General features: G+C 40.4%; 1 protein-coding gene across 3 annotated transcripts in view; it reads right to left on the bottom strand.

Moving 5' to 3' along the window:
• Nucleotides 1–227: 227 nt before the first annotated feature.
• The window catches only part of LOC126473609 (E3 ubiquitin-protein ligase ZNRF1), a 733622-nt gene continuing 711115 nt past the window's right edge, over nucleotides 228–22734 (bottom strand). For 2 of the 3 annotated variants that reach the window (XM_050100778.1, XM_050100776.1), the window contains exons 4-5: nucleotides 8507–8612; nucleotides 228–2153 (exon numbers count right to left, since the gene is read on the bottom strand). In XM_050100778.1, coding sequence (XP_049956735.1) covers nucleotides 2096–2153; nucleotides 8507–8612 — 164 coding nt within the window. In that variant the 3' untranslated portion in view covers nucleotides 228–2095. The remainder of the gene's footprint in view (nucleotides 2154–8506; nucleotides 8613–22734) is intronic. The other variant, XM_050100777.1, reaches the window with a different exon arrangement.

The raw sequence follows: 22734 nt of genomic DNA on the forward strand, positions 1-22734 counted from the left end.
TCACACTACTTTAACAATCTGTAAGAATGGTCTCAGTTTTTTTAACTGACATACAAACCATGGATCACTCAAAAATGGCTCACAATGGACAAGCTGAAAAAAGGTTCAGTTTTAGACTTGAATGAGTTGTTGTTTTGAGAAGCACCAAACTGTTATCAATAAATACAAGGTTTTGATTCCAGTGTTATACAGGGTTTGACTGGAAAAATATACACAAACACACAGGATGTTGTTGTATATTATAATTGATTTTGGCTAAAATAACAGTACAGAAGTTTCATCATCATAATATTGGTTATTTACATGTCTAATTACTGCATCACAAGGAATATATTTCCACACAAATTTGAGTTTTACACCTTCAAGTGTAGCACCAAGGCATCTTTCCGAAATAGTGGCAGCACAGTGCAGCCTGGTAAAATCAAGCCTTTATAATGGAATCACAGTTAGATTTTATTACCACCTCTTCTCACTCTTCACTTAGCATGTGAAAAGCACTGACTGCTGTCTCTCTTCAGATTCACTTTTTTTAAATAAATCATTCTTAAACCACTTCAGTGTTTCAGCTGTAAGAATTAATCACAATGTTGTCATGTTTTACTGGAGTTTGTTCCACAATGCATCTTTATCTTACTACCACAATGTCATAAAAACCATAAAACAATTTCCCATAGCACACATATTCAACATTGTTTTAGAACTTAAATCGTAAAAGCAAATAGCACTTATAAGCTAGCAACAATCATATAATTTTCACATAAAAATTAAACTGCTAAGATAATTTCAGGATTTTTGTTACACTGTAGCTGATTTCAATAATTATATACGATAGGAACAAAATTGAAAGAAATGGCACAACATGTTGTAAGGTACTCTTATAGTCACTCCCACTGTAAGCTTACAGCAAACTGATAAAACTTTCAAGCAACAGTACAATTCGACTTAAGCATCACCAAAACAGTGTGTGTTTATAGGGTTAAACCAACTGTTAGAAACTGCTTACGAATACAATTTCCACACTCATTAATAAAAATGTAAGGATTTACAAATCTAATATCTTTTTAAAAAGTTTCTAAGCAATAAAAATTTTGGATGCAAACAGTTTTAAACTTTACCACTGTTTAATCAACATCTTTGGTTTCACTTATTTCCATTCACAACAATAAATTACTTAAGCTGTCACTCAAAAATACTCCTGAGTAGCATGTTTGCTCTATATAGTTTTTTTTATGAAAGTATCAAAAATATTAAAGCCTACCAGACTTTTAGGGAGTTCCCTGCTTCTAACACAGTTACTTGTATGTGCCCGTAATCCTTAGTCTAAGTCTTTTCAATTATACTTCAAAACATATTGCAAGTATTATACGCTCTTACAGCAAAGACAAGTGGTCGTTGCGGTGAGTGATGTTAAACACAAGAACTTGAAGGACTAAACATTCGGCTTTTGTTTCAGCATGTAAATACAGTTATGTTAATTAAATACTCAAACATATGTCTAATATGTCACAGTATATATGGTACAATGCCTTAAAACTGTATGTTATACCAAAAAAGGCAAAGCAAGCAATGTGTTCTGTCTGAGAAATATATATATAAAATATGAAGCAATATCCATGAACAGAACACATAATTAAATTCTTGCCCTTTCCCATTCTATTTCAATGAGGTTTCAACCAACCTCTCTTAACTGTTGTTAGTGACTGACAAGAATGCTGGCAAAGCACAGTAGCTTCTCTTTCCCTAAAAAAATCTTTCTACACATCACAGTATGAGTCATCCATCCCCCTCACAAAACCATCTCTCTCTCTCTCTCTCTCTCTCTCTCTCTCTCTCTCTCTCTCTCTCTCTCTCTCTGTTGTTCTTATTTGGGTAGATAATTAAAACAGATACAGAGGGCAGGATTCTAAAAATGTGAATCCAGATCACAAACTCAACAACTATATTTTTCAAACTGCCTAACTATCCTCCCAATGTTACTGCATTTGTTACGGTGTGAAAACTGTAATTCCTATTTGAATGTATGTAACAGTTTTAAAACAATCACTTCACCATGAGGTAATACCTCAACAGTTCGGGAAGAGGCGGCTGACAGAGGCTAATCACCAGGGTGTTCTGGACACGAACGGTTCACTTCAAACCACCTGTCAATGCAGCTGTAACAAAATTTGTTCCAATAAATGTAGAAACACAAGCAACTTCAATTTACAGCTACAAATAATAAGAAATGAAACAACCTTTAGCTTGGCACTACACTGTAACACTCATTTAAAATCAAACAATTAGCAAAGGCACTGTAAAATGATTACTAAAAGGAAATTAAATTCAGTTACACAGACGAAATGAGAAGGACCCTTCCCCTCACTTTACAACATTGTTCGATCTTAATATCCCCGCCCCCACAAACACCATTCTTCATTATGGAATCACCTCACAATGTAAACTAAGAAATATGAAAAAACTGAAGGAATATTTTACTTTTTGTGTGTCACTGAGTATCATCTGCTCTATTAATTTTTAATAGCTGCCCTCACCCCTTTACTGCCTCGCCCAAAAAAAAGGGAGGGGGGCAGCTATGGCACTAATAACACATACTAAAAGTCAATGATGATAAAAGGAATCAATACATCATGTGTAACGAGTAGGAAATTATATGAAAGGGTTAGGGCAATTGAAGAGGTAGGAAGATATACTTTGCTTTATTGTTAAAAGTGATTAAAAAATAAAATCCGAGACTTATATACTGAATGAAAATAATATCTGAGATGATAAAATTAATTCTGAATGGGGAATAGTAAAGATATAAATCAATAAATAAACTGAAGAATGTCGAGATTTAGTTTTTAAAGATAAAACCAAATGACATTATACAATAATCTGGTACCAAACTATAATAACCCCATCACTGAAATAGTTCAGAAAGCTGGTGTGACAGTTCAAGGAATAATCCAATACAACATATGCATGAAGCAATACATGCAGCAAAATCATGATTACTGCATGCTCTACCAAAGACATTAAGAACATAATTCACTTTCTCAATTGTAACAATCCTCGCAGAGCTGATAATAAATAAAGTAAATTGCTAAAACCCCATTCTTCAGATATATATAAGGAACTCAGTTACATATGCAATACACCATTATCACAGGGTATATTCCCTGACAGAGGTTGTACAGAGTTTCAGGGAGAGCATAAGGGAACAATTGACAGGAATGGGGGAAAGAAATACAATAGAAGAAGAATGGGTAGCTTTGAGGGATGAAGTAGTGAAGGTAGCAGAGGATCAAGTAGGTAAAAAGACAAGGGCTAGTAGAAATCCTTGGGTGACAGATGAAATACTGAATTTAATTGATGAAAGGAGAAAATATAAAAATTCAGTAAATGAAGCACGCAAAAAGGAATACAAACGTCTCAAAAATGAAATCAACAGGAAGGGCAGAATGGCTAAGTAGGCATGGCTACAGGACAAATGTAAGGATGTAGAGGTTTATCTCACTAGGGGTAAGATAGATACTGCCTACAGGAAAATTAAAGAGACCTTTGGAGATAAGAGAACCACTTGTATGAACATCAAGAACTCAGATGGAAACCCAGTTTTAAGTAAAGAAGGGAAAGCAGAAAGGTGGAAGGAGTATATAGAGAGTCTATACAAGGGCGATGTACTTGAGGACAATATTATGGAAATGGAAGAGGATGTAGATGAAGATGAAATGGGAGATACGATACTGCGTGAAGAGTTTGACAGAGCACTGAAAGACCTGAGTCAAAACAAGGCCCCCGGAGTAGACAACATTCCATTAGAACTATTGATGACCTTGGGAGAGCCAGTCCTGACAGAATTCTACCATCTGGTGAGCAAGATGTATGAAACAGGCAAAATACCATCATCAGACTTCAAGAAGAATATAATAATTCCACTCCCAAAGAAAGCAGGTGTTGACAGATGTGAAAATTACCGAACTATCAGTTTAATAAGTCACAGCTGCAAAATACTAACACGAATTCTTTACAGACGAATCGAAAAACTAGTAGAAGATCAGTTTGGTTTCGTAGAAATGTTGGAACGACTTATCTTAGAAGCTAGATTAAGGAAGGGCAAACCTACGTTTTTAGCATTTGTATACTTAGAGAAAGCTTTTGACAATGTTGACTGGAATATTCTCTTTCAAATTCTGAAGGTGGCAGGGGTAAAATACAGGGCTATTACAAATGATTGAAGCAATTTCATAAATTCACTGTAGCTCCATTCATTGACATATGGTCACGACACACTACAGATACGTAGAAAAGCTCATAAAGTTTGGTTCGGCTGAAGCCGCCAGAGCGCTCGAGAGCACAGTGAGACAAAATGGCGACAGGAGCCGAGAAAGCGTATGTCGTGCTTGAAATGCACTCACATCAGTCAGTCACAACAGTGCAACGACACTTCAGGACGAAGTTCAACAAAGATCCACCAACTGCTAACTCCATTTGGCGGATGCGCAGTTTAAAGCTTCCGGATGCCTCTGTAAGGGGAAATCAACGGGTCGGCCTGCAGTGAGCGAAGAAACGGTTGAACGCAGGCGGGCAAGTTTCACGCGTAGCCCGCGGAAGTCAACGAATAAAGCAAGCAGGGAGCTAAACGTACCACAGCCGACGGTTTGGAAAATCTTACGGAAAAGGCTAAAGCAGAAGCCTTACCGTTTACAATTGCTACAAGCCCTGACACCCGATGACAAAGTCAAACGCTTTGATTTTTCGGCGCGGTTGCAACAGCTCATGGAAGAGGATACGTTCAGTGCGAAACTTGTTTTCAGTGATGAAGCAACATTTTTTCTTAATGGTGAAGTGAACAGACACAATGTGCGAATCTGGGTGGTAGAGAATCCCCACGCATTCGTGCAGCAAATTTGCAATTCACCAAAAGTTAACGTGTTTTGTGCAATCTCACGGTTTAAAGTTTACGGCCCCTTTTTCTTCTGCGAAAAAAACGTTACAGGACACGTGTATCTGGACATGCTGGAAAATTGGCTCATGCCACAACTGGAGACCGACAGCGCCGACTTCATCTTTCAACAGGATGGTGCTCCACCGCACTTCCATCATGATGTTCGGCATTTCTTAAACAGGAGATTGGAAAACCGATGGATCAGTTGTGGTGGAGATCATGATCAGCAATTCATGTCATGGCCTCCACGCTCTCCCGACTTAACCCCATGCGATTTCTTTCTGTGGGGTTATGTGAAAGATTCAGTGTTTAAACCTCCTCTACCAAGAAACGTGCCAGAACTGCGAGCTCGCATCAACGATGCTTTCGAACTCATTGATGGGGACATGCTGCGCCGAGAGTGGGAGGAACTTGATTATCGGCTTGATGTCTGCCAAATCACTAAGGGGGCACATATCGAACATTTGTGAATGCCTAAAAAAAACTTTTTGAGTTTTTGTATGTGTGTGCAAAGCATTGTGAAAATATCTCAAATAATAAAGTTATTGTAGAGCTGTGAAATCGCTTCAATCATTTGTAATAACCCTGTACAGGGAGCGAAAGGCTATTTACAATTTGTACAGAAACCAGATGGCAGTTATAAGAGTCGAGGGACATGAAAGGGAAGCAGTGGTTGGGAAGGGAGTGAGACAGGGTTGTAGTCTTTCCCCGATGTTATTCAATCTGTATATTGAGCAAGCAGTGAAGGAAACAAAAGAAAATTCGGTGTAGGTATTAAAATCCATGGGGAAGAAGTAAAACCTTTGAGGTTCGCCAATGACATTGTAATTCTGTCAGAGACAGCAAAGCACTTGGAAGAGCAGTTGAACGGAATGGATAGTGTCTTGAAAGGAGGATATAAGATGAACATCAACAAAAACAAAACGAGGATAATGGAATGTAGTCGAATTAAGTTGGGTGATGCTGAGGGAATTAGATTAGGAAAGGAGTTTTGCTATTTGGGGAGCAAAATAACTGATTATGGTCGAAGTAGAGAGGATATAAAATGTAGACTGGCAATGGCAAGAAAAGCGTTTCTGAAGAAGAGAAATTTGTTAACATCGAGTATAGATTTAAGTGTCAGGAAGTCATTTCTGAAAGTATTTGTTTGGAGTGTAGCCATGTATGGAAGTGAAACATGGATGATAAATAGTTTGGACAAGAAGAGAATAGAAGCTTTCGAAATGTGGTGCTACAGAAGAATGCTGAAGATTAGATGGATAGATCACATAACTAATGAGTAAGTATTGAATAGGATTGGGGAGAAGAGAAGTTAGTGGCACAACTTGTCCAGAAGAAGGGATCGGTTGGTAGGACATGTTCTGAGGCATCAAGGGATCACCAATTTAGTATTGGAGGGCAGTGTGTAGGGTAAAAATCGTAGAGGGAGACCAAGAGATGAATACACTAAGCAGATTCAGAAGGATGTAGGTTGCAGTAGGTACTGGGAGATGAAGCAGCTTGCACAGGATAGAATAGCTTGGAGAGCTGCATCAAACCAGTCTCAGGACTGAAGACTACAACAACAACATTTCCTGACAGGCTGTAATGTGGCACTGTCACCCCCCTTTAGAAGAAAATGTTATGTATGCAAGAACAATAACACACCTACCCCAAAGCAAAATACTAAGTCAGTTTCAATTTAAGTTTTAAAAGTATCTCTCCACAGAAGATGCCATTTTTTGGTCCAGAAATCAGATTATACAAAATTTAAATTAGAAATACTGACTTTTTTCCCCACTGTGACATGTCAGAAGCATGCAACTGTGAGGTCACCATTTTCTCCAACAGAAAGTGTAATATTATGGTATTCAAGATCTTGTTGGTAATCAATTTTTATTACACCTAAGTAGATAACAAACCCAGAGAGAGTATACAAAAAGTATCTTCATAGAGGGGAACAATCACTGTAGGTGCATCACGGAAACTGGTGTTGAGTGGTCACTCATTCTTAGAATACATAAACAACATGCCATCAAATATAGAAAAAGCTGTAATAGTTCTTTGCTGATGGCAAGGTGCTACAATCATGTTTAATAAAAAAATTCCAACACTGAAACTTCCTGGCAGATTAAAACTGCATGTTGAACTGAGACTCAAACTCAGGACCTTTGCCTTTCACAGGCAAGTGCACTGGCGACTCAGCTACCCAATCGCAACTCATGACCCAACCTCACAGTTTTCCTTCTGCCAGTACCTCATCTCCGACCATCCAAACTTCACATAAGTCATTCTGCAAAACCTGCAGCACTAGCACTTCTGGAAGAAAGGATTTAGTGGATACATGGCTTAGACAGCAGCTTGTGGGATGTTCGAGATTTCCACTCTGCAGCAGTGTGTGCACTGATATGAAACTTCCTGGCAGATTAGGACTGTGTACCAGACCAAGACTTGAACTCTTGTCCTTAATGCTTCCCTTTAGAGGAAAAACAACCTGAATCACTTCATGCAACAGCATCAGAGTCACAGATGCTAGTTTGTGTGTTAAAAGACAACTGAAAGCAATGTTACTAATAACAGTTGCTTATGCAATGAAGTGTAATACTTGTGTTGTTGCTAATTATTGTAGAATACAAGTAAGACAGATGGTAAGATCTTGTGGCGACACATAGTTACTCCATCTAAATAGAAACATGTGGACTGCTGGACTTATGGACCCACTCAATGGATCAACCACCAATGCCCTTACTCAATAAGACACTGCAAAGAGGTTTACAAATTAACTGGGATGTTGGTACACAGAGAGTGATTAGCAGATGCATCTCACCATCTCTCCTCCCACCCCCAACAAAACATTGACTACAAAAATTTCATTTACCATCAAAACTGGAAATGACAAACTTAAGTTCACCATCATGATACTAGAGTGCATTTGTAATATCACTACAGAGAAAGGTGCACAACAGTAAGCTGGAATTTTTTTAGGGCTCAATATGTTTTTACAAATGCCTTACAAGATGACATATCAGAGCCATGAAGAGTGGTCTACATCATGTTACTTAGAAAGATGAATATTATGTTATTTCTATAATTTTCAATGAGTAACATGCTCCTAAAATAGCATGAACAACTCGGATTTATTTTATGAGCATAAAATGGTGTCATAGGAGCAATGACGTACATGAAATAATTCACTACTAAAAATCATCCATAAAGTAAGTTATAATGCACCTAGTATATTTACAGATATGTTCCTACATCAAAATCACAAGTGTCACTAATGTATCCAATATATGATACTTCTGTTTTAGATACTTGAAAATGGCCTAAGGCCAAAATTGTACAATTGTACATATAATAAGGAAAATGGCAGCTGACGGCATCAAGAAATCTTTCAAAACATTTTGTTAATTGTTTGAGAATACATCTCACAGACAAGTAACTGGCCATTCTGTAACCTATCATACCTAACCAAGTAATTATTTTACCTTTTTTTTTCAGAAACTGAATTTCAGCATAGATCTTCTATTTAACTATGCCTTATGAAGTCTTATCAGATTATTATCAAAACGCTGTACATTTGTGAGAAAATTTACTTGCCTTTTGTGATATATACAGAGACAAGGCAGTCTAGCAATGATATCTCCTTGCTGTAGATCCTCCAGGCATATGACACATTCTCCTTTGTCATCTGCCAGAACATCTTCTGCAAAAATACAGTTAAACAACATTGTCAATAGTTTATACGAAAAAAATTAGTTAAAACAAAAGCAAAAGGAAAGTGTTTCAGTATGAAAAAATTATTGTTATTTTAAGAAATGAAATAAGCTTTCTTTTTCTTGAATTCTCTTTAGCAAATATTAATATAAATAGATGCCTTAACTGAACTATCTACTGTTGTATGTATAACAGTTTTTGTGTAATAAAGGAGTCATATTATGCCAGAAAATGGTAATATAAAATATTACAAAATCATAAAATTAGCTGTCATTACTGTTTAGTAGAAATGGAAGATGAAGCAACTGTAACTGAACTGAAGACCTGCACCACAGACAGATGCTGCACAACTGTGTGTCTCAATTAATGCTTCAGTTCCATGTTGAACATTCAAAGCTATCGGACTTGGTAAATACAAGGCCTTTACAAGAAAACTGCAACAAAACAAAAAGCTTTTGCAAGAATGCAGCCAACTTAGGCAATGTGATGGATTTTCGATACTTATTTTCTGACGTAAATTGCTCAGTGCTGTCTGGTTCTATTGACGCATTGGAAAATTGTACCACGGGTACAAACTGGTATTCATTCCCTGCCCATCACTAACACTGAAATCACGGCCAATTAACATTCTACAAAAATCATGGACATCATACAAAATTTGATAACAGTTTCACACAGTGTTCTCAAGATACTGCACGTCTAGCTGGCTTGTGTAAGACCAATTTCCTGTCAGTGAGTAGTATATGTGCTGTCATGGCTGGAGAGTCATTGTAATTTGATACTAATGATGACTAATACGAGGGTTGGAACTTTAATAGTGGCAACTATTTATTTATAGCTTGCACAAGATAGATATGTGTTTCAAAGTTTTACTGACCTTCACAGTAGTCACCAGCATTGTGTATAACCAATTACCAGTGACGTGGAAATCATAGGATACTCTTAGCAGTGTCAGATGTGTTGACAGTTCGAGTGGCGTGACCTATTGCCCGACGAATTTGCAGCAGTTCTGAAGCGAATGCCATGAAATGTTTCCTTGCGTGACTGACCAAAACTCAAAGCTCTTTTGGAACAGTAAACATAAATTCGCTTTCCCAAGCAGAAAAATTACATGAATTAGGGAACAATAATTCCACGCATATATGGGATTAATTTTGGCAACTACAGGCTTTCGCCCATCTCTACCCCCCTCCCCCCCTCCTCTCTCAAAAAGTACTTTGGAGTTGCCTTCGCCATTAACAAGTACATACTAAATTCAGCAATAAATATGAATCCCTTAAATAGCAGATTAATAATCGTCACCATAAAGTGTGCAAATCAATAAACGCTCACATTTTTGCCAATGAAGGTAGTAGAAAAGAGGCTAGAGAGGGGGAAAAATGTGCAAATTCAGGTCAATACACGACTGGTTGAATTTAACGAACAGTTAAGTAACTGTACTGGCACGAAATACTGGAAAACAAAAGTATATAAAAATGGCCTAAGTTGAATACAAGAACAGTCAAACGTTTAGTGAAATAATTTGTCTGACAGTAAATAAACGCTGAGTACAGAAACATTTGACGTAACTCATTTGCTGTATTTCATTGCAAGCATCTACATCTATATTCCGCAAGCCACCCAACGGTGTGTCGCGGAGGGTACTTTACGTACCACTGTCATTACCTCCCTTTCCTGTTCCAGTCTCGTATGGTTCGCGGGAAGAACGACTGCCGGAAAGCCTCCGTGCGCGCTCGAATCTCTCTAATTTTACATTCGTGATCTCCTCGGGAAGTATAAGTAGGGGGAAGCAATATATTCGATACCTCATCCAGAAACGCACCCTCTCCAAACCCTGACAGCAAGCTACACCGCGATACAGAGCGCCTCTCTTGCAGAGTCTGCCACTTGAGTTTGATAAACATTTCCGTAACGCTATCACGCTTACCAAATAACCCTGTGACGAAACGCGCTGCTCTTCTTAGGATCTTCTCTATCTCCTCCATCAACCTGACCTGGTACGGATCCCACACTGATGAGCAATACTCAAGTATAGGTCGAACGAGTGTTTTGTAAGCCACCTCCTTTGTTGATGGACTACATTTTCTAAGGACTCTCCCAATGAATCTCAACCTGGTACCCGCCTTACCGACAATTAATTTTACATGATCATTCCACTTCGAATCGTTCCACACGCATACTTCCAGATATTTTACAGAAGCAACTGCTACCAGTGTTTGTTCCGCTATCATATAATCATACAATAAAGGATCCATCATTCAAAGGCGCGTAAATATTTCTCCAATCTATTTCATTGACAAATCATTCCACAAAACAATTGATCATTTTTTTTATTTTCAAGTTTTGCTCAGGAAAATAGCGTATTATTGACATGTCATTTGCTTTCCTATGTCTTCTCGTCTGGAAATGTCCTGTATGTACTTGTTCAAAGGAAACCCATTTGACAGTTAAAATTTCACACTGATGAAACCTTTAATGCGCAAAATAACTAGGCCTTGAAATGATTAAACTGAATCAGGCATATGAAACCATAAGAAACTTCCTGGCAGATTAAAACTGTGTGCCCGACCGAGACTCGAACTCGGGACCTTTGCCTTTCGCGGGCAAGTGCTCTACCACTGAGCTACCGAAGCACGACTCAAGCCCGGTACTAGCTTGAGCGGTGTGCGATATTGTTGCAGTGTTGCACAAATCCCAAACTCTACACTCATTTGCGATCTTTGTATGTAATCTTTTAGTTTAATATACCAAACATATCCTCTAAAATCAACCATCTTCGGTCGTTCAAAGTCCAAATTCTGCATATCCCTATCCTTCATAACAGGCCAATAAACGGCTTTCTCAGCCGACAGCGCGCCACAGTAGCTTTGGCAGCGATGGGTGATGAGCCCACAGGCTGTGCTTGAAAAACAGTGCACCTGCGTATTTCGGTGACTTGTTGCTGTCAGGTTAGGTTTCGATTTTAGTGTTGATTCGACAGTATACGAGTGTCTGAACATACACAACGTGAAGATGTATATTATAATTGATACAAATTTGTTACGAGAGTTTCGTAGGAAATTTTTGCTCATCAACATTTTGTATTTCTGTCCGCTGTAAATCGAGGTTACAAGGAGAGCTGCTGGTCTCGGAAATTCAGCTCAGAATGAGACTTCGCTGGTTCGTAGTATGTCTCAAGCGTGTGCACTCGTCTTAAAGCGCACTATCCAGAAAATTTCGAGAAAATGAGCTCTAAAATTTTAAGCGCACATCATAAGCACCTCATATAACGTTAGACGTAGCGTTCCAGCATACAGGTGAAATGGCTCCGCCAGTAGCGTGTTAGAATGTCATACTGCCGATCCGGCCCTGAGTGGGAAGCCAGAGAGAAACAAATCGGAGAACAAATTTCCACAGGACATCTGGAACCAAATACGGAAGAAAATCCCCCAAAACGTGTTACCAAAAGATGCCAAGGAGACATGGAACAAAATAGTAAGCACAACGGTGCTAACCAATCAAAACTGGCGGAGATAATACTCGTCGCAACTGATGAGTGTGACGCATGTCCCTTGACAGACACCCTCGAGCACCGTTTCACCTGCGGAAATGCTACCAAAATTTGGAAAGCATGCCAGCAAATGATGGCTCATATCATCAGAACAGCGCCGATGAGTGTCACAGTGGAAGTTATCACTGCCCCAGAGACCAACCCATTTCCGCGACCCAAGAGGCTGGCGACCCTCCGGGTTGCTCGCCATGACGGCACATGCCTTCGTGGCGAGGAAGCGGACTGACCACCTGGTCTCCCCGGTGGACCTCTGCGACGAGAACACGAGGGCCCAGCAGCACAGACGCTACCGCGACAACTTTAAGAACTTCCTCCAGACTCCACTACAGACAGCAATCGGCAGAGTCCTCCCCAGCCTGTGACCACCACCATTGCCATCAGCCATCCCACCACGGTCATCTCCAGAGAAAGTGCGCAGTGAAAGTGAAAAAGTGCAACAGAAAAAAGGGTATCTCCTCACGCTCCAAACAGCCTACCTCGATCAAATATAACAGTGTGAAGTGCGTTTCAGTGAAATTAGTGTTTACGAAGTGTTCTCCCTCTGTAACATGTCATGTCCGTAATTTCAAATCATAGTCCAAAGTGCTTCAAAAAATATTACCAGTGTTTTCTACATGTGTGTTAAAAAAGCAAACTTTCCATCCTGCCGTGCGGTGTTGCTTACCATCCAGCCGTACTCGATTGTACGTACTACATGTGCTAGGCTATATGCTTTACTCAGTGACAAGCGCCTATTACACACAAATTTTGAATGGTTTCCTTTTGTTATATGCTTTACTACTTTTATGTAATGTATACTCTCATTCTCCTCATGACTCTTATATAGCATGACATCGCTTTTCAAATTATCTTTTTGTTGTATTGAACGAAAATTTCTTCCACTTCTGTTCCACCCGTCATGCTAATGTTTTCTCTCATACTTTGCCAACTAATAATGCTGACTAAGGAAAGAAAATTAGACCAGCATACACAAAGTGCCTGTGGCATCATCAAGTGCATCACACACGCAAAAGCTGAACTAAATAATCATTGGTGTGTTGACGTTAGATATACGTTTATTATGCTTATCCTACTATGATTTATCTACAAAAGGACGACAAATGGCCATGGTAAACGGATTTGAGAAAGACCAATAGGGGAAACCAAACGGAATGTTTGTTGTTGTTGTTGTGGTCTTCAGTCCTGAGACTGGTTTGATGCAGCTCTCCATGCTACTCTATCCTGTGCAAGCTTCTTCATCTCCCAGTACTTACTGCAACCTACATCCTTCTGAATCTGCTTAATGTATTCATCTCCTGGTCTCCCTATACGATTTTTACCCTGCACGCTGCCCTCCAATACTAAATTGGTGATCCCTTGATGCCTCAGAACATGTCCTACCAGCCGGTCCCTTCTCCTGGTCAAGTAGTGCCACAAACTCCTCTTCTCCCCAATTCTATTCAATACCTCCTCTTTAGTTACTTGATCTACCCATCTAATCTTCAGCATTCTTCTGTAGCACCACATTTCGAAAGCTTCTATTCTCTTCTTGTCCAAACTATTTATCGTCCATGTTTCACTTCCATACATGGCTACACTCCATACAAATACTTTCAGAAACGACTTCCTGACACTGAAATCTATACTCGATGTTAACAAATTTCTCTTCTTCAGAAACGCTTTTCTTGCCATTGCCAGTCTACAATTTAGATCCTCCCTACTTCGACCATTATCAGTTATTTTGTTCCCCAAACAGCAAAACTCATTTACTACTTTAAGGTCTCGTTTCCTAATCTAATTCCCTCAGCATCACCCAACTTAATTCGACTACATTACTTACCCTCGTTTTGCTTTTGTTGGTGTTCATTTTATATCCTGCTTTCAAGACACTGTCCATTCCGTTCAACTGCTCTTCCAAGTCCTTTGCAGTCTCTGATAGAATTACAATGTCATCGGCGAACCTCAAAGTTTTTATTTCATCTCCATGGATTTTAATACCTACTCCGAATTTTTCTTTTGTTTCCCTTACTGCTTGCTCAATATACACATTGAATAACATCGGGGACAGGCTACAACCTTGTCTCTCTCCCTTCCCAACCACTGCTTCCCTTTCATGCCCATCGACTCTTACAACTGCCATCTGCTTTCTGTACAAATTGTAAATAGCCTTTCGCTCCCTGTATTTTACCCCTGCCACTTTTAGAATATGAAAGAGAGTATTCCAGTCAACATTGTCAAAAGCTTTCTCTAAGTCTACAAATGCTAGAAAATTAGGTTTGCCTTTCCTTAATCTTTCTTCTAAGATAAGGCGTAACGTTAGTATCGCCTCACGTGTTCCAACATTTTTATTGAATCCAAACTGATCTTCCCCGAGGTCGACTTCTACCAGTTTTTCCATTCGTCTGCAAAGAATTCGCGTTAGTATTTTGCAGCTGTGACTTATTAAACTGATAGTTCGGTAATTTTCGCATCTGTCAACACCTGCTTTCTTTGGGATTGGAATTATTATATTCTTCTTGAAGTCTGAGGGTATTTCGCCTGTCTCATACATCTTGCTCACCAGATGGTAGAGTTTTGTCATGACTGTCTCTCCCGAGGCCGTCAGTAGTTCTAATGGAATGTTGTCTACTCCTGTGGCCGTGTTTCGACTCAGGTCTTTCAGTGCTCTGTCAAACTCTTCACGCAGTATCGTATCTCCCATTTCATTTTCATCTACATCCTCCTCCATTTCCATAATATTGTCTTCAAGTACATCGCCCTTGTATAGACCCTCTATATACTACTTCCACCTTTCTGCTTTCCCTTCTTTGCTTAGAACTGGGTTTCCATCTGAGCTCTTGATATTCATACAAGTGGTTCTCTTTTCTCCAAATATCTCTGTAATTTTCCTGTAGGCAGTATCTATCTTACCCCTAGTGAGATAAGCCTCTGCATCCTTACATTTGTTCCCTAACCATCCCTGCTTAGCAGTTTTGCACTTCCTGTCGATCTCATTTTTGAGACGTTTGTATTTCTTTTAGCCTGCTTCATTTACTGCATTTTTATATTTTCTCCTTTCATCAATTAAATTCAATATTTCTTCTGTTACCCAAGGATTTCTATTAGCCCTCGTCTTTTTACCTACTTGATCGTCTGCTCCTTCACTACTTCATCCCTCAGAGCTACCCATTCTTCTACTGTATTTCTTTCCCCCATTCCTGTTAACTGTTCCCTTATGCTCTCCCTGAAACTCTCTACAACCTCTGGTTCTTTCAGTTTATCCAGACCCCATTTTCTTAAATTCCCGCCTTTTTGCACTTTCTTCAGTTTTAATCTGTAGTTCATAACCAATAGATTGTGGTCAGAGTCCAGATCTGCCCCTGGAAGTGTCTTACAATCTAAAACTGGTTCCTAAATCTCTGTCTTACCATTATATAATCTATCTGATGCCTTTTAGTATCTCCAGGGTTCTTCCATGTATACAACCTCCTTTCATCATTCTTGAACCAAGTGTAAGCTATGATTAATTTATGCTCTGAGCAAGATTCTACTAGACGGCTTCCTCTTTCATTACTTACCCCCAATCCATATTCAACTACTATGTTTCCTTTTCTCCCTTTTCCTACTCTCGAATTCCAGTCACCCATGACTATTAAATTTTCGTCTCCGTTCACTACCTGAACAATTTCTTTTATCTCATCATACAGTTCATCAATTTCTTCATCATCTGCAGAGCTAGTTGGCATATAAACTTGTACTACTGTAGTAGGCGTGGGCTTCATGTCTATCTTGGCCACAATAATGCGTTCACTATGCTGTTTGTAGTAGCTTACCCGCAATCCTATTTTTTTATTCATTATTAAACCTACTCCTGCATTACCCCTATTTGATTTTGTATTTATAACCCTGTATTCACCTGACCAAAAGTCTTGTTCCTCCTATCACCGAACTTCAGTAATTCCCACTATATCTAACTTTAACCTATACATTTCCCTTTTTAAATTTTCTAACCTACCTGCCCGATTAAGGGATCTGACATTCCACGCTCCGATCCGTAGAACGCCAGCTTTCTTTCTCCTGATAACGATGTCCTCCTGAGTAGTCCCCGCCCGGAGATCCGAATGGGGGACTATTTTACCTCCGGAGTATTTTACCCAAGAGGACGCCATCATCATTTAACCATACAGTAAAGCTGCATGCCCTCGGGAAAAATTACGGCTGTAGTTTTCCTTTGCTTTCAGCCGTTCGCAGTACCAGCACAGCAAGGCCGTTTTGGTTAGTGTTACAAGGCCATATCAGTCAATCATCCAGACTGTTGCCCCTGCAACTACTGAAAAGGCTGCTACCCCTCTTCAGGAACCACACGTTTGTCTGGCCTCTCAACAGATAACCCCCCCCCCCCCCCCGCCGTTATGGTTGCACCTACGGTACGGCCATCTATATCGCTGAGGCACGCAAGCCTCCCCACCAACGGCAAGGTCCATGGTTCACGGGGGCAGGAATGTACAAACGGAATGTACAAACGAAAAAACCATAAAAATAACAGAAATGTTTACCAACTTTGACAACATTGATACATTGAAATGTTAAGAATGTATCGTTGTTAATAATTTAAAAAATATACATACATACGGCTAAAAAAATGTTCGATCCTAGCTGCAGGTTCGATTTTTTTTGTTTTCTTAAGTATTTCAAGAACGATAACAATTTTTAAATAAAGTTAATGACTTAGAGTATTATCAAGTAAATCATAAACAATTTTATTTTGTTTATGAAATGGCTGCTACAGGCTACTTAAAATGTGAATTACAATCCTCAATACTTCTTAAAAAAAAGTTGAATTACTTCCAATGCATTTTTGATGGAGGTAAATTAAAGCGTTAATTATTGTCATTAGCGCTACAAAATAGGGCGATATTATAAACTGTGGAAGGTTATAAATATTGGTTGTAAATTCGAGGAACCGGTGTCTTCGTGGAAAAGCAGAGTATAGCTGTTGCCCTATTGTATATACACGCATGCTCAGAAATTAAGGATAATGCTGATACATGGTGAAACGACGCTCTGGTGGGTGGTTTGGGGGTCTTAATCCCCTCGGGGTATGACCATGCGGTGCATCTGACCTGCGTTCGTCGCACGGTGGCGCTGGTAGCAATCCACATACGCAGAGGTGTGTTGGTGCATGTCAGAGTACAGTGCAGCGAGTAAGTGTGCAGACGTTTTCAGACGTGCTAATGGTGACTGTGTGTTGGAAATGGCTCAAAGAACACATATTGATGACGTTATGAGGGGTAGAACACTAGGGCGACTGGAGGCTGGTCAAACACAGCAGTTCGTTGCACGGGCCCTCCGTGTGCCACAAAGTGTGATTATGGCAACGATTCCGGCAGACAGGAAACGTGTCCAGGTGCTGCAGTACGGGACGTCCACAGTGTACAACACCACAAGAAGACCGATATCTCACCATTAGTGCCCACAGACGGCCACGGAGTACTGCAGGTAGCATTGCTCGGGACCTTACCACAGCCACTGGAACAGCTGTCTCCAGACACACAGTCTACAGACGACGGAATAGACATGGTTTATTCGCCTGGAGATCTGCAAGGTGCATTCCACTGACCCCTGGTCACAGGAGAGCCCGTAAAGCCTGGTGTCAAGAACACAGTACGTGGTCATTGGAACAATGGTCCCAGGTTATGTTCACGGTTGAGTCCAGGTATAATTTGAGCAGTGATTCTCGCCAGGTTTTCATCTGGCGTGAACCAGGAACCAGATACCAACCTCTTAATGTCTTTGAAAGGGACCTGCACGGAGGTTGTGGTTTGATGGTGTAGGGTCGGATTATGATTGGTGCACGTACACCCCTTTCATGTCTTTGACAGAGGAGCTGTAACAGGTCAGGTGTATCGGGACGTAATTTTGCACCATTATGTCCGCCTTTTCAGGGATGCAGTGGCTCCCACCTTCCTCCTGATGGATGACAACGCACAGCCCCACCGAGCTGCCATCGCGGAGCAGTACCTTGAAACACAAAATATCAGGCAAATGGAGTGGCCTGCTTGTTCTCTCCAGACCTAAACCCCATCGAGCACGTCTGTGATGCTCTCGGTCGACGTATCGCTGCACGTCTTCAAACCCCTACGACACTTCAGGAGCTCCGGCAGGCACTGGTGCAAGAATGGGAGGCTGCTCGACCATCTGATCCAGAGTATGCCAACCCGTTGTGCGGCCTGTGTACGTGTGCATGGTGATCATATCCCAAATTGATGTCGGGGTACATGCGCAGGAAACTGGCGTTTTGTACCACATGTTTCGGGACGGTTTTCTCAACTTATCACCAATACCGTGGACTTACAGATCTGTGTCGTGTGTGTTCCCTATGTGCCTATGCTATCAGCGCAAGTTTTGTGTAGTGCCACGTTGTGTGGCACCACATTCTGCAATTATCCTTAATTTATGAGCATGAGTGTAGAAACAGACGGTCAGGAAGTGTAAGGTCTGCACGGAACTAATCGAGCAATGGGTCTTACCTGCTACAGTGCCAGTTCATTCCTGGCTTTCGCAGAGATGGAGCGTCCAGTACTGCAAAATATTACCAGAATGTTTATAATATTGTGAATTAAAAATATCTGCAATGAAGACATCGCGAAAATATAGGAAGCTGCAGATTCATTATACAGTGAAGTGTCGAAGGTGATGTTAAAAGATGTGGTTTTTATTAAGAAAGCTTGCTTGCTGCAAATAATTTGATTGCATCGGAATCTTGAACAGCAATTTCTCGTGAAGCAGTGTCGATGGGTAAAGAAATTTGCAGAGGTAGTATGGACATGTTGGCTGAAAAAATACTTGTGACTGGTGAACTTGCTCACGAAAATGAAAACTGCGAAGGTGAACCTTTCGAAAAGTGGGGAGGGAGACCACAGCTCATCGGATGTATATCAACCAGAATAAAAGAAAGCAAGAGAAGTACATCGTGTTTCTCTGGATTACAAAAGCAGCGTTGTTAATATCCCAAAGGCTCACCCCACGTGGAAACTACAAACATTACAAAAAAGAGGATGCAGCCGGTTAAGAAAGTAGGAAAATTTATCCCAATGGACAGAAGAAATAAATAAAAGGAGGCAATCAATTTGGTAAGTACGCGACAATCAGTTCCTGGACATACGATCGTTTTGTTGAAGCCCGATGGAATTGTCAGCAAGTGACGTGTCAGGAAGATACGGAATTTACAACAGCTGGCTTTAGCAGCATCACAACAGTCTACATATTTTGAATTTAAAGCTTCTGACAGCTGGTTCATAGATTCAAAAATAAGCATGGAATTCGTCAGCGAAAACTGACAAGATTTGCTTTAAGAAAAGAAACAGCGACAACCGAAGAAACCTTAGCTGCTGCAGACACTTTTCGAACCCAGACATTAAAATTGATACTGAATTTCAACAAAGATTTTGTTATCAACACTGACCAGCCAGATATTTTTTGCGGGGTATTTAAAAATTCATTTTGCTCTCTATTTTTACAATCCTCTGACAAAAGACTTTGATTTCGGTTGATTTTTCTTTCCACGCTGTCACTATCAGTCGATGTACTACAGAACTCTGGCTCTTCAAAGGAAGCAAAACTACGAGGGGCGTTCAGAAAGTAAGCTCCGATCGGTCGCGAAATGGAAACGACTATGAAAATCCGATAAAGCTTTGCACAGACGTGTTGGGTAGTGTCTCTAGTATAACCCCAGTTAGCATCACGTCGCTCTTCTCATTTCTGAGCTCGCAGTGAGTGCGTAAAGATGTCTAGAAAATAGTGTCTGCCGCCAAGTACGAGGGCCTGGTGAGAAATTTCGCCTGAAGCTATGCAGCTAACATTACATAACTGTCGTGCTGTTTCTTCTTCAAGACAATTCTCAGCCGCATTCTGCAGGGGCAATGAAGATGCTCCTGCATCGTTTTCAAATGGAAATGTTAGATTACCCACAATACAGTCTGCAATTGTCTCCCCCTGAGTTTCATCTCTGGTCACATGAACCGCTGTCTTTGAAGACAACATTTTGACACAGACAACGAGGTGTAGGCCAGCGTGGAGAATTGGCGGAAAGCACTGGCGGCTGCCTTCTATGATGAGGCTATTGAAAAGTTGGTACAACGCTATGACAAAAGTCTAAGTCAGAACGGCGACTACGTAGAGAAGTAGCTGAAAGGTGTAGCTAATTGTTAGAAGAAAAACATTTCTGATGTTCACTGTGGTTTCAATTTGGCAATCAATCGGAGCTTACTTTCTGAACAGGCCTCGTATTTACGTCAAAAGATACTACATGAATAAAGTGACGCATACATTTACCGCTCAATATGCTCTCACTCTGTCTGGAATCATCCTACGTCACGTGTGTGTTTATTTACAAGAGGCAACCGGGAACTTTTGTTCCCGAGTTCAAGAAACAGTAAATAAATAAGAGCAAATTATAAAAACGCTGTAATAACGTCTTCGAAATCTGGGGAACTAACGACAGAACTGGATACTGACTTTCTCAACCAGTGTTTGAAGTCATATATGTGTCAAGATCGGTTTCTGTTAATTATTGGCTCTTGAGGTGAACACGCAAAGCCTGAATTATACAACGATGGTTCAAATGGTTCAAATGGCTCTGAGCAGTATGGGACTTAACATCTTTGGTCATCAGTCCCCTAGAACTTAGAACTACTTAAACCTAACTAACCTAAGGACATCACACACATTTATGCCCGAGGCAGGATTCGAACCTGCGACCGCAGCAGTCGCGCGGTTCCGGACTGCGCGCCTAGAACCGCGAGACCACCGCGGCCGGCTATACAACGATATCTTGTAAATTATAGACTGCAGCAATCAGTCGTCCTTTTAAAATTTTATTATGCAGGTCTAGATTTCAGCTAGAAGCTAGCCATTCTCAATGCACTATTACTTTCGCTCAAAGTATGTAAGTCCTCGTTGATCGGGCTTCACCCACAATCGCTGAGTGCAACCGCTTTCCGGATGGAAGGTAACCTGACGACAATATCTTTTAGGATGACGTGAAATCACCAACATGTACAATTAAAGCGATTCCTCCGAAATGTATTCCACTTGTTCTACCATGTGACATCTATTTTTATAGACAAGTAAAAAATCTGATATTGTGTGTACAGAACAGCGCTTGTCTTATTAAAAATAATAAGGAAATAAATTCTCGTGAAGACTGTATGTAAAAATACAATCAATAGTCCATCATCAGCTGTCATCAACAATTTGCTTCCACGCTTTCTGATGAAAGAGGAGTTTTCAGGAATGTCCACGAAGTATGTTTTTCAACAGACCTTTTTTTTAAAAAAGAAACGTTGTTCCTGTAAAACTATCGTCGTTCATAAATTGTACAAGATGCTAAAATATTTTTCGTTTTCTTCTGATACTTGCACATAAAATACAAAATCAGCAAACGAACATGATATTGTAAAAAATTTTACATAATTGAACTCCACCCTGAATTTTGTGATTGTGGTAATTAATTTGCCTCCACTAAAAATGCATCTGAAATTATTCAACTTTTTAAAAAGAAAACACTGATGAGTGTAATTCACATTTTAAGTAACTGTGACAGCCATTTCATAAAGTACATAAAATTATTTATGATTTAACTGATAATACTTTAGATCTTTAACTTTATTTAATAGTTGTTACAACTTTTAAAACAATTCATAAAACAAAATAAAACCGTACCGACAGGTACGTGCGATCGAACCCATGATAGTCTAGGACACTACTGACTGACCTACTTCACGTATCTACTTGGTTGGTTGGTTGGTTGGTTGGTTTAAAAGAGGAGAGGGGAGGCGAGGAGGGGGGCAAACTGCCAGGTCATCGGTGCCTTGTTCCCAGTAAAATAATTACACGAGGGAAAGAAGAAAAGAAAGGAGACGTACAGCATAATAACAGGAGAAAGGAAGAACCAGAAGAACGACAAAAGGACAACCAACACTACTAAGGATAAAACAGGAAAAGAAAGCAACAGAGAGAAGCAAGTAACAGGTAGAAAGGGTAAAAACAAGAGAGCACGTGACGGTGGCTGGCCGAACACGAGAATAAAAAGGAAAAGCTCGTCACTCAGCGACACATTAAAACATCCACCCTAAAAGCATTAGAGTGGAGAACACAAAGGGACAAGGGACATGCGCTAAAACTTACATAGAATGATAAAAACCACCGTCACGTATAGAACGTAAAACCAAAGTAGGCGATGAGGCGTTGTCAGCTAATATTTATGGCAACGAGTCCGGTAACTGAAGAGTCCGTCGTTGGGCAGCCAAAGAAGGGCAGCTCAGCAAGATATGGGCCACTGTTTGCCAGGCGCTGCACCAGCACTAAGGTGGGTCATCACGGCGGCGGAGGTAGCCGTGTGTCACCCAAGAATGGCCAATGCGGAGCCGGCAGAGAACCACAGAGGCCCTGCAAGAGGTCCACATGGAGGACTGCCACACATTCGTAGTCTCCTTAATGACACGCAGTTTGTTTTGCGTGCTGAGGTTATGCCACTTCGTCTCCCAAAGCCGCAAAACTTTGCGGCGTAGTACTGAACGCAGGCCGGTTGCAGAGAAGCCGA

Source organism: Schistocerca serialis, chromosome 4 (genome assembly GCF_023864345.2).
Source record: "Schistocerca serialis cubense isolate TAMUIC-IGC-003099 chromosome 4, iqSchSeri2.2, whole genome shotgun sequence".
NCBI classification, from domain to species: Eukaryota; Metazoa; Arthropoda; class Insecta; order Orthoptera; family Acrididae; genus Schistocerca; species Schistocerca serialis.